The following is an 11,361-nucleotide window of genomic DNA, read 5'->3' on the forward strand; positions in this document are numbered from 1 at the left end:
TTTGGTTCAGAACGTGTTTAAGGCGTTAAATTTTTATTTATTCCTTACGTTGCGCCTTTCCAACCAAAACTGCTGGGCAAAGTGCCAACAAACTTACAACTTAATGTTTAACAAAATTCTTTCTAAACCCCCACACATCATAGTGACGTAACAAAGTACATAACACGACGACATTTAACCCCCCCCCCCCCCCCCCCCCATTCGTTGCTAAAATCGTTAATTTTAGAAAGTTTTGTTTGTGTTAAAGCTCCAGGTTCAACGATTGAAAGTGAAATTTATTTAAGACCGAGCAAGTCTGCAGTTCGAATCATTTTTCCATTTTCATCAAAACCTGGATCGCGCGTAGGCCCTCTAGCTCCTTCTGGTGGTTCGGGCGGCCCGTCAAGGCTTATCTGAAATTGCACAGTTTTGACAAAAATTTTTCCACCATCCCGATCAACGTTACCTTCATGGTGTCCTTGGCAAGGGTATTAACCCCGCCTGTGTCTGTGATGTCATCGCCTCCTCTGTTACGCAAGTATCGGCATTGTCCGATGTCTGTCCATCCGTATTGAACAGTTTTCATCATGAGTTCCATCGAGAAATTTCGTAGAACTGAACGCATGAATGATGTTTTACGCTTCACTGGTTTCCTTTCTTCCTCTTCTCTCTTTTTTCTCTCCTCCTCTTCTTCCTTTGTTTCTTTTTTATCCCTGACAATCGACGGGGTTTGTGAATTTAAACATTTTATTGTAAATACACAAGAATGGAATTGCAGGGGCAAAAAAGACATATCGTGTGTTTTTCAATTGAAAAGCATGTCCTTGTATGTGTACAGTGTTCATAGAAATCATACCAGTTGATAATATCGTCGACTGCCCGGAAGAGGTCGCCCTTCCTTGTTTCAAGCTCTTCTCCCAAAAGTTGGATATCGTAAAGTTTAAGTTTCCGTTGGTTTTCATAGAACTGCTGAGGTTTAATGTTGTGGAGTTGATCGAGAAGATCTTCGAGACTGGGGATGATGTCGTTCATCGCAAAACTCGATTCCTCCTCGCCTGAAAGAAATTAACCGTCGACGATATTTTGTTGTTTGTGCTCTTGGCGAACACGTGACAACACACAGAAAGCGCGCGTTTTTACGAAAGATGAGAGTTTGATTTCTATGAATCGCCTGTATGATCTCTATGGCTGACAGAGACTCAGTAACGGATAAGCACGAAATGGTGATAAATAATCCTAAGTCGTCTGTCTTCAATTATAAAGACATTTTGTTTTTACGAAAGGTTTGAATTCAAGTACAGACGACCGGATATGACGCCACTATTTACCGCTGGAATGACCGCTTGGGTTTGGACAAGTTTCTGGTCTTTGTTTCCAACTTGAAGAACTGGAACGGGAAGAACGGCGATTGCATTGTGACGTATGACTTCGAACAGAACTAACGCTGTGTAAAATAATTGAAATATTTTTATGCAAATAACAAACGAATGGTTTCGAACCTGAGTCGTTTGTTCTGTGGCTGGCTTGAAGTTCCTTGTGGGGAAGTTTCATCCGTTCGGATTTCGTTGTTGTTTGTTGCGTCATCAATCACGCATTCTTCCTCTTTTATGACATTAAGGGCGCAAACTTCACCAAGTTTTGTCTTTTTGTTGGATTGGGATTGTTCGCTTTTCTCCTTGTTTGTGACGTCACAATCAGGGTGTTGGTATTTCTCTGTTGGCTGATGAAAAAAATATATTTCCAAATATGTAATTGATTTAGATAAAGTATCACCTGCTCTCTGAGCAATTTTCTGTATTTTTCGGCAAACTCTCTTTTCTGAAGATCATTTTCCATTTCTTTGATTTCTTCATCACTAAGATGAGATTTTATTCTGCTCACTCGCTTAGTGAGACGTTTGTAATTAACCTGGAAGTTTGTTGGCGAGTTATTGACGCGTGACCTGTCACTTGGTGGCGATTGATAATATTTCTATGACATTATCCTCACCTGAACGGATTTGGAATAAAGGTCAATGAGTTTGATAATCCACTCCCTCTCCTCCGACAAAATCCTCTGCTTCTTCCACAATTCTTCCATCTCTCTGTAATTTCTTCTCAACGCAATGTTCTCGTTGGTTGTTGATCCCAAACCCATCCGAGGTTTTCCGACTGTATCCGATTTCACAACTGTGACGTCATCACATACGTAAGCTTCGACGACCGATTCGGTTCTTGCGCTCCGCTCATCCATTAGTCTTGACACGTTAAAAGTTATTTAAAATCATGAGAAGTATTTTTTTGCAAACCGATTGCCAGCTGAGCTTTATTTAAAATACATAAACATTTATTGCATAAACATTTAATACATAAACAATTATTACATAAACATTTACAACAAATACATCAAACAAACATTCCGAACACAACAGCAATCTTACGTCCGAGGTTTGGGAAAACATTGAAACTGTGAAGAATCCACCGCAGAAGTCTGAGAATGACCGAACTCTTCATGGACGTTTGCTCATGCTTCAGAAACCGCTCGAGTGTTCTTGAGCTTTTGTTACCTAACAATCGAGTCGTTTGCCTTCAGTAAAAACACTTACCGAACCCAGGAAGTACACAATGCTTGTTTCCATAGTAATAGGGGTTCGGAGAATCCCAGAAGTATTTTTTACAAATTAGTTGTTCGAAGTCACGTGACTCCTCACTAACTGGTGAGGAGGTTACGATGAATGAAATCCGCAAACATTACTTTTTGGTTATTAGTAATTGTGCGAAACATATTTTTTTGCATGCTGTTAGTTAAAACTTTTTGAATAAATATCGCAAGCTGCAAATATACATATCGGCGACAAAGACTTGGTATCTGATTTTATAACAGGTTATATAAGAGAAACCCGAAGTTATTTGTCGTTATGTTGTTTCTGATATATTTCGCATACAATTCGGCATCCTAAGTTAATCACTAGTTGCAAGAATTTTAGTAGGGATGCACCGAAAGTTCGGTTTGCCGAATTTGTTCAGCCGAAACCAAGTTTTTTATAATTATTCGGGTTCGGCCGAATATTTTTGCGAAATTCGGCAGAAACAGAAACTTTTTTACTGCATATAACGCTAATGCGCAAAGTTTAGAATCATAGTTCAAACTGTACTGGTGTGATTTAGTTGTTAATTGTCATCGAAATCAACTTTAAGAAGTTGGTACAGCATTCTTTAAGTGCCAACAAAAGGTTGTATGTTAAGATCAGATGCATTCCAGCACATGTTTTGTTTAAATTTATTGCGTTGAAAGAGATGATATACCAAATTTAGTTTCGGTTTATTCGGCCGAATTTATTCGGCAACTTTTGCCGAATTTTCGGTTTGGGCCGAATAAAAAAATTGCTGTTTCGGTGCATCACTAAATTTTAGTGCCACGATCCAAAGACGAATCGAAGTTGTCTGTGGGGAATCTATGCTTTATATAAACATTTCTATATCACCAAAAAACAACGACTTTCGTAAACAAATACGTAACACAACTGCCTGTTGCTATACAGAAGACTGGTAAAAATGTGAAAAACAAGAACAACTCGGACAAGATCTTATGAAAGTTTGAAATCATTTGTATTTTCCAAAACAATCCATTCAAGTGCGAAAATTTATATCTGGATGCAGCAACTTTTTCATAAAGTTAGCCGGTCCTTATGTCTCATTTCAATTCCTGAAATTTGTTGAATATTTGTTGGAATTACGGCATATCTGTAAAATTACAAACAAATCATTTTCGCTTAAAGTTGGTCTACAGCTGGAAAGAAGCCAATATACACGCTGTCATGGCAACAATGTGTGAAGCTTTTCGGAGTTGTTTTGAATTTTGTAAATTATCTGAACGTGTAAAATGGCAACCAGTAGAATTTCCTTTGGTCTCCCCCCTAATATTGATGCAACTAAAGCCCAGTTAGCTTTTGGCAATCGAGCGTTGCCGAAGTTAAATAGAGAATTAAATGATGGTACCTTGATATTAAGACAGCGTGCATTGATGACATTATGTGATCTTGTACATGATCCAGAAAAAGTTTATGAAGCCATCGACGTCGGTGGGTTTTAATATTTGTTTGAAGTATTTTGAAATCTGATTTTGAACCATGATTGGTTGATGTGATACAGGTTGTGTGGAAAGCCTGAAAAAGTTGTTGAAAGACAAGGACAGCACAGTGAGGCACAAATCAACTGAGGTTCTTTACACAATGGCAACCCATAATGTTGGAAGAAACGCTTTTCTGGAGTTTGAAGTTATTCTGCCTGTGGCTGCTGTAAGGTTTACAACATTTATCAATAAACTTTTTCGTTCAACATGAACCCTTTGTGTCCAAATAGCTGAAACCAGGTCTTGCACATCCTGCAACTTCAACTGTAGCTACTTTAAAGTCACTTACATGTTCTTCTTTATTTTTAAAAATATTTCTGCTTGGGTACTTTTATTAAACGACACGATAGTTGTGCCATATACAAAACTAAATTATCTGTTTGATAAAAAGCAAATTTGTTTCACAGTTATTTGATGATGAAGTTGATATTGTGAGAAAAAATGCTCACCAAGCCACAAAAATGCTTTCAGAAATACCATCAGGTTTGTTTTTGATGCACAAAGAAAAGCAGCCATAAAACACAAATTATTTTTATTTGTTTAGGTGCCATTGGAATAGTTGAAGCCAAACTTATTCCCAAACTTGTTAAAAAACTTGGTTCAGAACTGGATGAGATCAAAGAATTTATCCTCGACACTCTTCACTTTTGTATGAGAGTTGATGCTGTGACGGCTCTGAACTCTGGGATTTTGCCTGTCCTCACAGTAAGATCTTGCTTGCCAACATTTAAGTAAATGCAATAAACTTCTTACTCCAGGAGCTTTTAAGTCATGATGTACCATCAATACGAGGCTCTGCTGCACGGGATTTAATGGATGTTAGTGTTCCACTAGTGGGTAAAGAAGCAGCATGCGCAGATCAGGCGATAATCCCACTGCTTGTACGGTTGTTGACTGATGTTGAAAATGAAGTAAAAACAAATGCTGCCGGAGCCCTGATGACAATTGCCATAACAACACAAGGTTGTATTCATGTCATGTAGCTTTGTAAATCTGTCGCATGATAACTTTTTAGTAAATTGTGCATTTGGATAATTTGCTGGGGCCACAACAATACATATCTGCTGTTCACTTTACAAACTTGTTTAATTTGGGTACCTTAGTACCATATACAGTGTTGGTTTATCTTGCTTTTCTATTTTAGGCAAATATGCTTCAATAAAGTCAGGGGCAATTCCTTCGTTGTTAAACCTCGTCAACTCTCCGACGTCCGAGACAAGACTTTACGCAATAAAAGCTCTTACAATGTTGTCGGAAGCACCAGAGGGCAGAAAAGTTCTGATCGAGCTTGTTGAAGATATTAAGGACAGAGAACATGACATGGATAGTGCAGCTGTGGCCAATGCAGCACAGATCGCACTCAAGGTCATAACCTGGAAACCATAGTTACCATCATGCATTGAATGGGATATTTTCCATTTGTACTTTTTATGATTTATTGCCTAAATTTGTTTAAAGCACTGTCTTTCCTGCAAAGCACTTAAAAGATATTTCCACATGAAACAGATGCATGATGATGTTGCAGAAATCACACTCACTAATGTAAATCTCTACACTTATTCTGTGAAAAACAACGCAATTTATTTACCAAGTATTCTTTGTTTTTCATCTGCATTTTCTGCAACAACGCTTGTTTGTGAAAAATAAAAAATATGTCAAAGTTCAATGTGTTATACAAAAAATAATGAAATAACAAACATGTACAAACAAATTCACAATTGCATTTACTCAACAAATATGGTCATTGCCATCATTATTGGATATAAGCTTGTTTCTATAGAACGCCACTGAGTAATCATAATATTCCTTTGAAATCCAAAAACACAAAGTTGAATTCACTTCATTTCTCCTGTACAAAATGTTGCAAATTACCACCTCATATATGAACATTTACATCAAACCTACATTAAACCATTGCAGAAATTTACAACTACAATATTTCCATGTTTTCTAGAAACCCTTCCAGGTAAAAACTTTTCTCCGTCTGAATTTGCCAACACAAAATCACCTGTAAACAATGTTTGTTAGGTGTTGTACCTTGTGACATGTAACGCACCAGTTTGGATTGATCTTCGTTTAGTGAAAGGTCCGAACATACAAGTCAGCGTCTGCATGGATCTACTCCCGTCTGTCCATTGTACATTGTAAAGTTGACCAGACCCCACTTTTTCTCTACAAGAACCTGATAAAAACATTTAATATCACAACAATTAAATGCAGCATTGCGAACATACATATGTAGAAGCACCCGTCCGAATCACATCTGGCAATAATAGTTTCTCCAACCCAACGTGACAAGGACTTGTTGATCAAATCAACAACTTCATCATATTTATCATCATTAAGCCAATACATCTACAATAAAGTTCAAAATTAACAATTTCCAAACTCATAACATTCTTTTGATCACTAACACTATCTCTTGGAAGATCAATTTTGTTACCATCATAAAAGGAAACAGAATAAGAAGAGTTTTCATCTTGTGATGTCACAGTAGCTGGGGCAAAACTATTTGCAAACATGGGATACGTAGCAACCACTTTGTCTCCAACCTTAAAAACATATTCTTGTGAAGCTCATTTTAATGAATGACACAACTGACCTTAATATGGATCCTGGCATCTGCTTTTTCATCAATTACGTTATTCGCAATGGTTGTATGAAGTATTCCTGAGTAATCAAGTACTGACAACTTCCCACTGCTCATTGATTCTTTAACAGTTCCTCTAAAGCAAATAATTATCAGACAAAAAAAAATTGCACTTTAAAGGTTTTTACCTGTAGTACCAGCCTTCATCAGGTGACAGCCACACCACTGGTCTTTCCAGCCGACTACAAACAAATTTGTAATCTGAAATAATCATGTCTTCAACAAAGTTTTAAATTAAACCCAGTTAATTTTTGCTACAATCCAACCCCACATTATTTTGTACATGAACGCAGCCAAAGCACTGTAGTGGGAAAAGGCCGATCTTACCACCCAAAATTAACCAACCTGGAAGTTGTGTTCATACAACTGTCCTTTTTAGGCACCACAATCTGTAACAAACCAAACACATTAAACTGAATGGTTTTTATTCACTGTAACGAACTCACAGGGACAGGATTCCTCCACATTTCCATCATTTTCAGAGTAACCTGAAGATTCTCTGCGTGACTTTGCAACATCTGCAAAAAAAGATTTGTTTCCAAACAAATCAAATAAAAGTTATTTTTCCCTACATGTCTCTGATTAAAATGTTCTTCTTTCAAACACTCAAGTTTTTCATTCATGTTCTGCAAGGTTTCATTAATTTCCTGAATATCTTCTTTCTCACAAATATCTTCATCATGTTTCAAAGGTTTGACTTTATGTATTCTGTACATATCTGATAAATAATATTGACTGATTTAAACAAATGTTTTTAATTTCTATGTTTAAATCCAACCTTCCTTTGAGGAAGAATCATTGGAAGATTCTTGATCCCTGCGCCTTAAATTGTTGAAACTCCATATTATCAAATGTAAACGTTGACATTCATAATTACCGATAACATTAAACCTTTCCACGAATATCCTGTGATAAATTAAAAGCAACAAAATAAATTACCTTCGATGTTTTTTAGGAACCTTTCCTATCCTTAAGATAACTGGAGATCGACTTCGATCAATTTTAAACAACATGTCACGTTGCAAAAGCATTTGGTTGTCATCAAAGTTTTGAACTTCAAATTCATTTCCATTGAACTAAGGTAGCAAAATTTATTACTTTGCCTGAAGCATATTTAATGAAATACCTTTGATTTCTTTGGTGTAACAGTAATTATGCCAGGAACAAAACAATCTACTTTTTCAGTCTCAAATTTTGCCAATACGTAATCTCCTCTCTGTGATGTAACAAGTCCCCTTAATTTCATGATGTATGACCAACATGACTCACCTTTAACTTGTGTTTGTAACCTTCACTGGTGACAGGAACAACAAATCGATTTTGAACAAGCAATCTTTCTCCAGACCCAAACAGAACCAGTGAATGATTGTAATCAATGCACTTTCTTACTATTCCCATGTGATAAAGACCATCTTTGTCATTTCTACAACAAAATTTCAACCTTTTTAATCAACAATTACTTCATTATTTATCCAAGTTGTTGCTTTTAAATTCACTTTTTCTTACCTTGCAATTACTTTTTCTCCTTTACATAATCCAACTGGATCACAAACTAGTACAAGATGATTACCAGCATTTTCAAACATTTCCTTTTTTATAAACAAGTTTTATGCTGCGATGTCTGTGCTATCTGTATACGGACTGAAATTGGAAGTAATCTGATAAAGTATTTGGTCAAATCAGAACCCTCAGACAGTTATTCAAGAACAGCTTCTATTGTTCAAGTAGCAACACAATGATAACAATGGACAAGGCATAGCAAACAACACCAATGGAAACACAAGAGAGTAGAGATACAATGTCAGCTTTAAAGGTATAAAATTTTATAGGGAAAGGCAATAAAACATTTATCATCCAATTGGAGAAAGTCAACGATTTCTTTTTTGATGCTTTTGCAAATCATCCATCAGGTTGAAAAGAAGATGCGATTGTAACTTTATTGCCTGGAATGTAAATATATGTTTTCTTCAGAAACATGCGGATATTGAAAGTGATTTTGAGTAAAGGTTTTATCACCTTTCTCTGCAAACTCATTTCACTGAAACTTTCTTCCATTTGTGTTTGAACAATTTCAAGTTTTTGATGAATTTCTTTAAAGTCGTGTTTAGAAATCACTCCATCTTTCTTACATTTCTTAGGTTTAAACAATTTATTTTTCCTTGAACTTTTCATTGCATCAGAAATCAACAACTCCATGAGTTGATCTTTCCCTGTGTTTGTCATATCATGACATGAAGAACACAAAAACAAAACAATTTACCATCATTTGCAACAGAAATGGATGATGTTGAGTCTTCTTTCAACTCATATTCTGGCCTGAAAAGCAACAATAGCCGTACCTGACTAAAAACCATGATTTAGGACTGCTCTTTCTTCTTCAGCTTTTGTACAAAATACAAATTATTTTCTTTTAAACAAAGCTTCCACATTTATATTTGCTGTAGGAGCAATATTTAATACATTGTGAGCTGCATGTTCTTACTGCATGCTTTTAATATATTCCACAGTTTCATCGTAAGTCGCGTCATCAACTGGAACTAAATTTTCTCTTATTTCAGAAACCTTTTCTTTGGTAAATAACAGAATGCAATACAAAGAATCCCTGAGCTAAAAAAACAGATGTTGGAAACCAAACTTTCAACGATGCTGATGAGAAAGTTACTTTTTGTGTTCTTGGCGATTCAATAATTATGCCTGGTGTGTAAAACCCAAATGGTTTTTTTCTATAAACAAGAACGTATTCTCCAATCTATAAACAAAAAAAATATTTTACAACAAAAATTGTGGCGACATTAAAACAAACCCCTACAGACAATATTCACCCATTTATTGTCTAGAGATTTGTTCACAAAAAGACACATTAGGCACCCATTGTAGAAAGTGGCTGTTTGTGATGTTAACCAACTTGTTAAGGTATAAAACAGGGCATTGACACAAACTGCCATTAATATTCAATTATGCGAAATAGAACTGATTCTTTCACAGATATGAATAAAAAACAAGGGTTGATTGTTATATATTGGTACAAATTTGTTGGTTGGTCACCTTCAGGGGCTGAGAACCGACGTCTTCGTGCAAGTAACAATGTTTTTGCAAAACTTTAACTTTTTTACCGTTGTCAAGTGAAATCAAATATTTTGAATTTCCGTGCCTGCCTTCAACCTCTCCATCATAGTAAAAACCATTTGCTTCATCCCTGTTTAAAAATTCAGTTTCTTTAAGAAGTCCGTATTTAACAATTCAAACCTGGCAATGACTCCAATCTTCACTTCCTTCACAACTTCCCGAGGATTCAAAACTTGATTCAAATCAATGAGACTCTTTAAAACAAAAATTGCAAAATAAATGACTGAATAACAAGAAGTGGTGAAACCTTGCTCACATTTCTGTATGTTTTCTCAATCTCACGACATTGTTTCAGATACATTTGGCCTGCACAAAGAAAGTTGGTTACGGTAAAAAGTTCAAGACAATGTGATGTACCTTGGTAAATTTCATCGATCATTAACTGCAATTGTTTTGGGGAAACCTTCCAACCTGCCTGATCCAAAGCTTGATTCAGTGAATTTTGATTGGTCAAATAACAAGCGGGTCCATCCTCAAACCTGTTATTGTTGATAAAAACATTTAAAGAAGTGAGGAAAGTTTTTAAAACAAATTTAAGTACAAGTTGTTTATTGAGAGCTTACTTGTCTCGTTCTTCTTGCGAGAGATTTCTCCAAACAATCATATCGAGTCTCTGCTTGTATTCCACAAGACTACTCAGTAACTTTTCCTCATAAACCTTCAAGTCAACCTGGGCAAGGTTTAAAACTTGGAAGGGATATTTTGCTGTGGATGGAGAATTCAACAACACCTGGATAACAGATTGCATGTCATTATATGTTTTAAGCCCAACATGCAACCAACCTGTACCACTGCATCTTTTGTCAACACTGGAATGAAGTGCTTGCTCATTTTCACAACAACGGGGTTTAAAATGTGGCAAATGGTAAGTTTCCTAGCAACCAATCCATGTTTCTTGAGCCACACCGACGAAGGGACGTCAAGAGAGCTGCGACATATAAAATCTCCGGTACTTGCAATATGATCTGGAGAAACTGACAAGGTATTTACTTATCAAATTTCTTTACTGGATGCCTTTGCTTCTTTTTCATGGTTTTGCAGGAAAACTGTTAAATTCTTCCCAACACAATCTGACCTCTTCAAGCAACACTGAACACCTTTTCAAACAGATGGAAGCTGGATACACGATACAGGCCTGACATATTGTGTACAAATAATACACAGGGTATAATATTACATGAATCTTGAACCAAGGTTTTTGTAACAATTGACTGAGATTCCATGAAAGTAAATTCACAAAAACCTTAAACAATTTATTGCTTCTGTTAACGCACGACCAATAATTTCCAAATGAAAAATTTCATCAGGCCCACATTGTGTTAAGTGCAATAAAACTAGCAAATGTTTCAACACTACATTAAACATGAGGTTTACGAACAAATGAGCTGCTATCTACGAACACAAAGCTATTTACAAAATTGTGCCAAATGTGCACAAAAAAATTACATTTCTAGATAAACACAAATGAACGACAGTGACTTGCACCAAGCAGCTGC

At 36.1% G+C, this 11,361-nt stretch overlaps 4 protein-coding genes across 7 annotated transcripts; 1 reads left to right on the plus strand and 3 right to left on the minus strand.

Moving 5' to 3' along the window:
• Positions 1–275: 275 nt before the first annotated feature.
• On the minus strand, positions 276–2,211 carry LOC145912197 (uncharacterized). Its single transcript, XM_082999604.1, has 7 exons — positions 1,969–2,211; positions 1,753–1,887; positions 1,479–1,699; positions 1,308–1,423; positions 836–1,034; positions 446–692; positions 276–392 (listed from the first exon to the last, which is right to left on the minus strand). The coding sequence occupies exons 1-7, from the start codon at positions 2,209–2,211 to the stop codon at positions 276–278; spliced, it is 1,278 nt and encodes a 425-aa protein (XP_082855730.1).
• A 1,574-nt stretch (positions 2,212–3,785) lies between these two features.
• On the plus strand, positions 3,786–5,709 carry LOC145912519 (radial spoke head 14 homolog). The gene is made up of 6 exons (XM_083000013.1): positions 3,786–4,039; positions 4,110–4,255; positions 4,497–4,572; positions 4,634–4,794; positions 4,848–5,052; positions 5,234–5,709. The coding sequence occupies exons 1-6, from the start codon at positions 3,841–3,843 to the stop codon at positions 5,473–5,475; spliced, it is 1,029 nt and encodes a 342-aa protein (XP_082856139.1). The 5' UTR covers positions 3,786–3,840; the 3' UTR covers positions 5,476–5,709.
• Positions 5,710–5,783: 74 nt separating this feature from the next.
• Positions 5,784–8,413, minus strand: LOC145912517 (uncharacterized). 3 transcript variants are annotated; one of them, XM_083000007.1, is made up of 15 exons: positions 8,246–8,413; positions 8,009–8,162; positions 7,866–7,955; positions 7,679–7,815; positions 7,518–7,561; positions 7,312–7,457; positions 7,186–7,257; positions 7,085–7,128; positions 6,868–6,921; positions 6,692–6,815; positions 6,504–6,641; positions 6,324–6,444; positions 6,146–6,271; positions 5,995–6,097; positions 5,784–5,938 (listed from the first exon to the last, which is right to left on the minus strand). In XM_083000007.1, exons 1-15 carry the CDS (start codon positions 8,323–8,325, stop codon positions 5,818–5,820), a joined length of 1,554 nt encoding a protein of 517 aa, XP_082856133.1. In that variant the 5' UTR covers positions 8,326–8,413; the 3' UTR covers positions 5,784–5,817. The 3 variants fall into 3 exon arrangements, with proteins under 3 accessions (XP_082856133.1, XP_082856135.1, XP_082856134.1); XM_083000009.1 differs by lacking the exon at positions 7,866–7,955; XM_083000008.1 differs by lacking the exon at positions 5,995–6,097 and having other exon boundaries at positions 6,127–6,271.
• Positions 8,414–8,462: 49 nt separating this feature from the next.
• LOC145912518 (von Willebrand factor A domain-containing protein 3B-like) lies at positions 8,463–10,992 on the minus strand. 2 transcript variants are annotated; one of them, XM_083000012.1, is made up of 12 exons: positions 10,856–10,992; positions 10,655–10,793; positions 10,429–10,595; positions 10,223–10,344; positions 10,122–10,171; positions 9,986–10,059; positions 9,785–9,935; positions 9,402–9,488; positions 9,222–9,346; positions 9,000–9,055; positions 8,756–8,949; positions 8,463–8,682 (listed from the first exon to the last, which is right to left on the minus strand). In XM_083000012.1, the coding sequence occupies exons 1-12, from the start codon at positions 10,894–10,896 to the stop codon at positions 8,608–8,610; spliced, it is 1,281 nt and encodes a 426-aa protein (XP_082856138.1). In that variant the 5' UTR covers positions 10,897–10,992; the 3' UTR covers positions 8,463–8,607. The 2 variants fall into 2 exon arrangements, with proteins under 2 accessions (XP_082856138.1, XP_082856137.1); XM_083000011.1 differs by having other exon boundaries at positions 10,649–10,793.
• Positions 10,993–11,361: the final 369 nt, after the last annotated feature.

Source organism: Ascidia mentula, chromosome 8 (assembly GCF_947561715.1).
Source record: "Ascidia mentula chromosome 8, kaAscMent1.1, whole genome shotgun sequence".
Classification (NCBI taxonomy): Eukaryota; Metazoa; Chordata; class Ascidiacea; order Phlebobranchia; family Ascidiidae; genus Ascidia; species Ascidia mentula.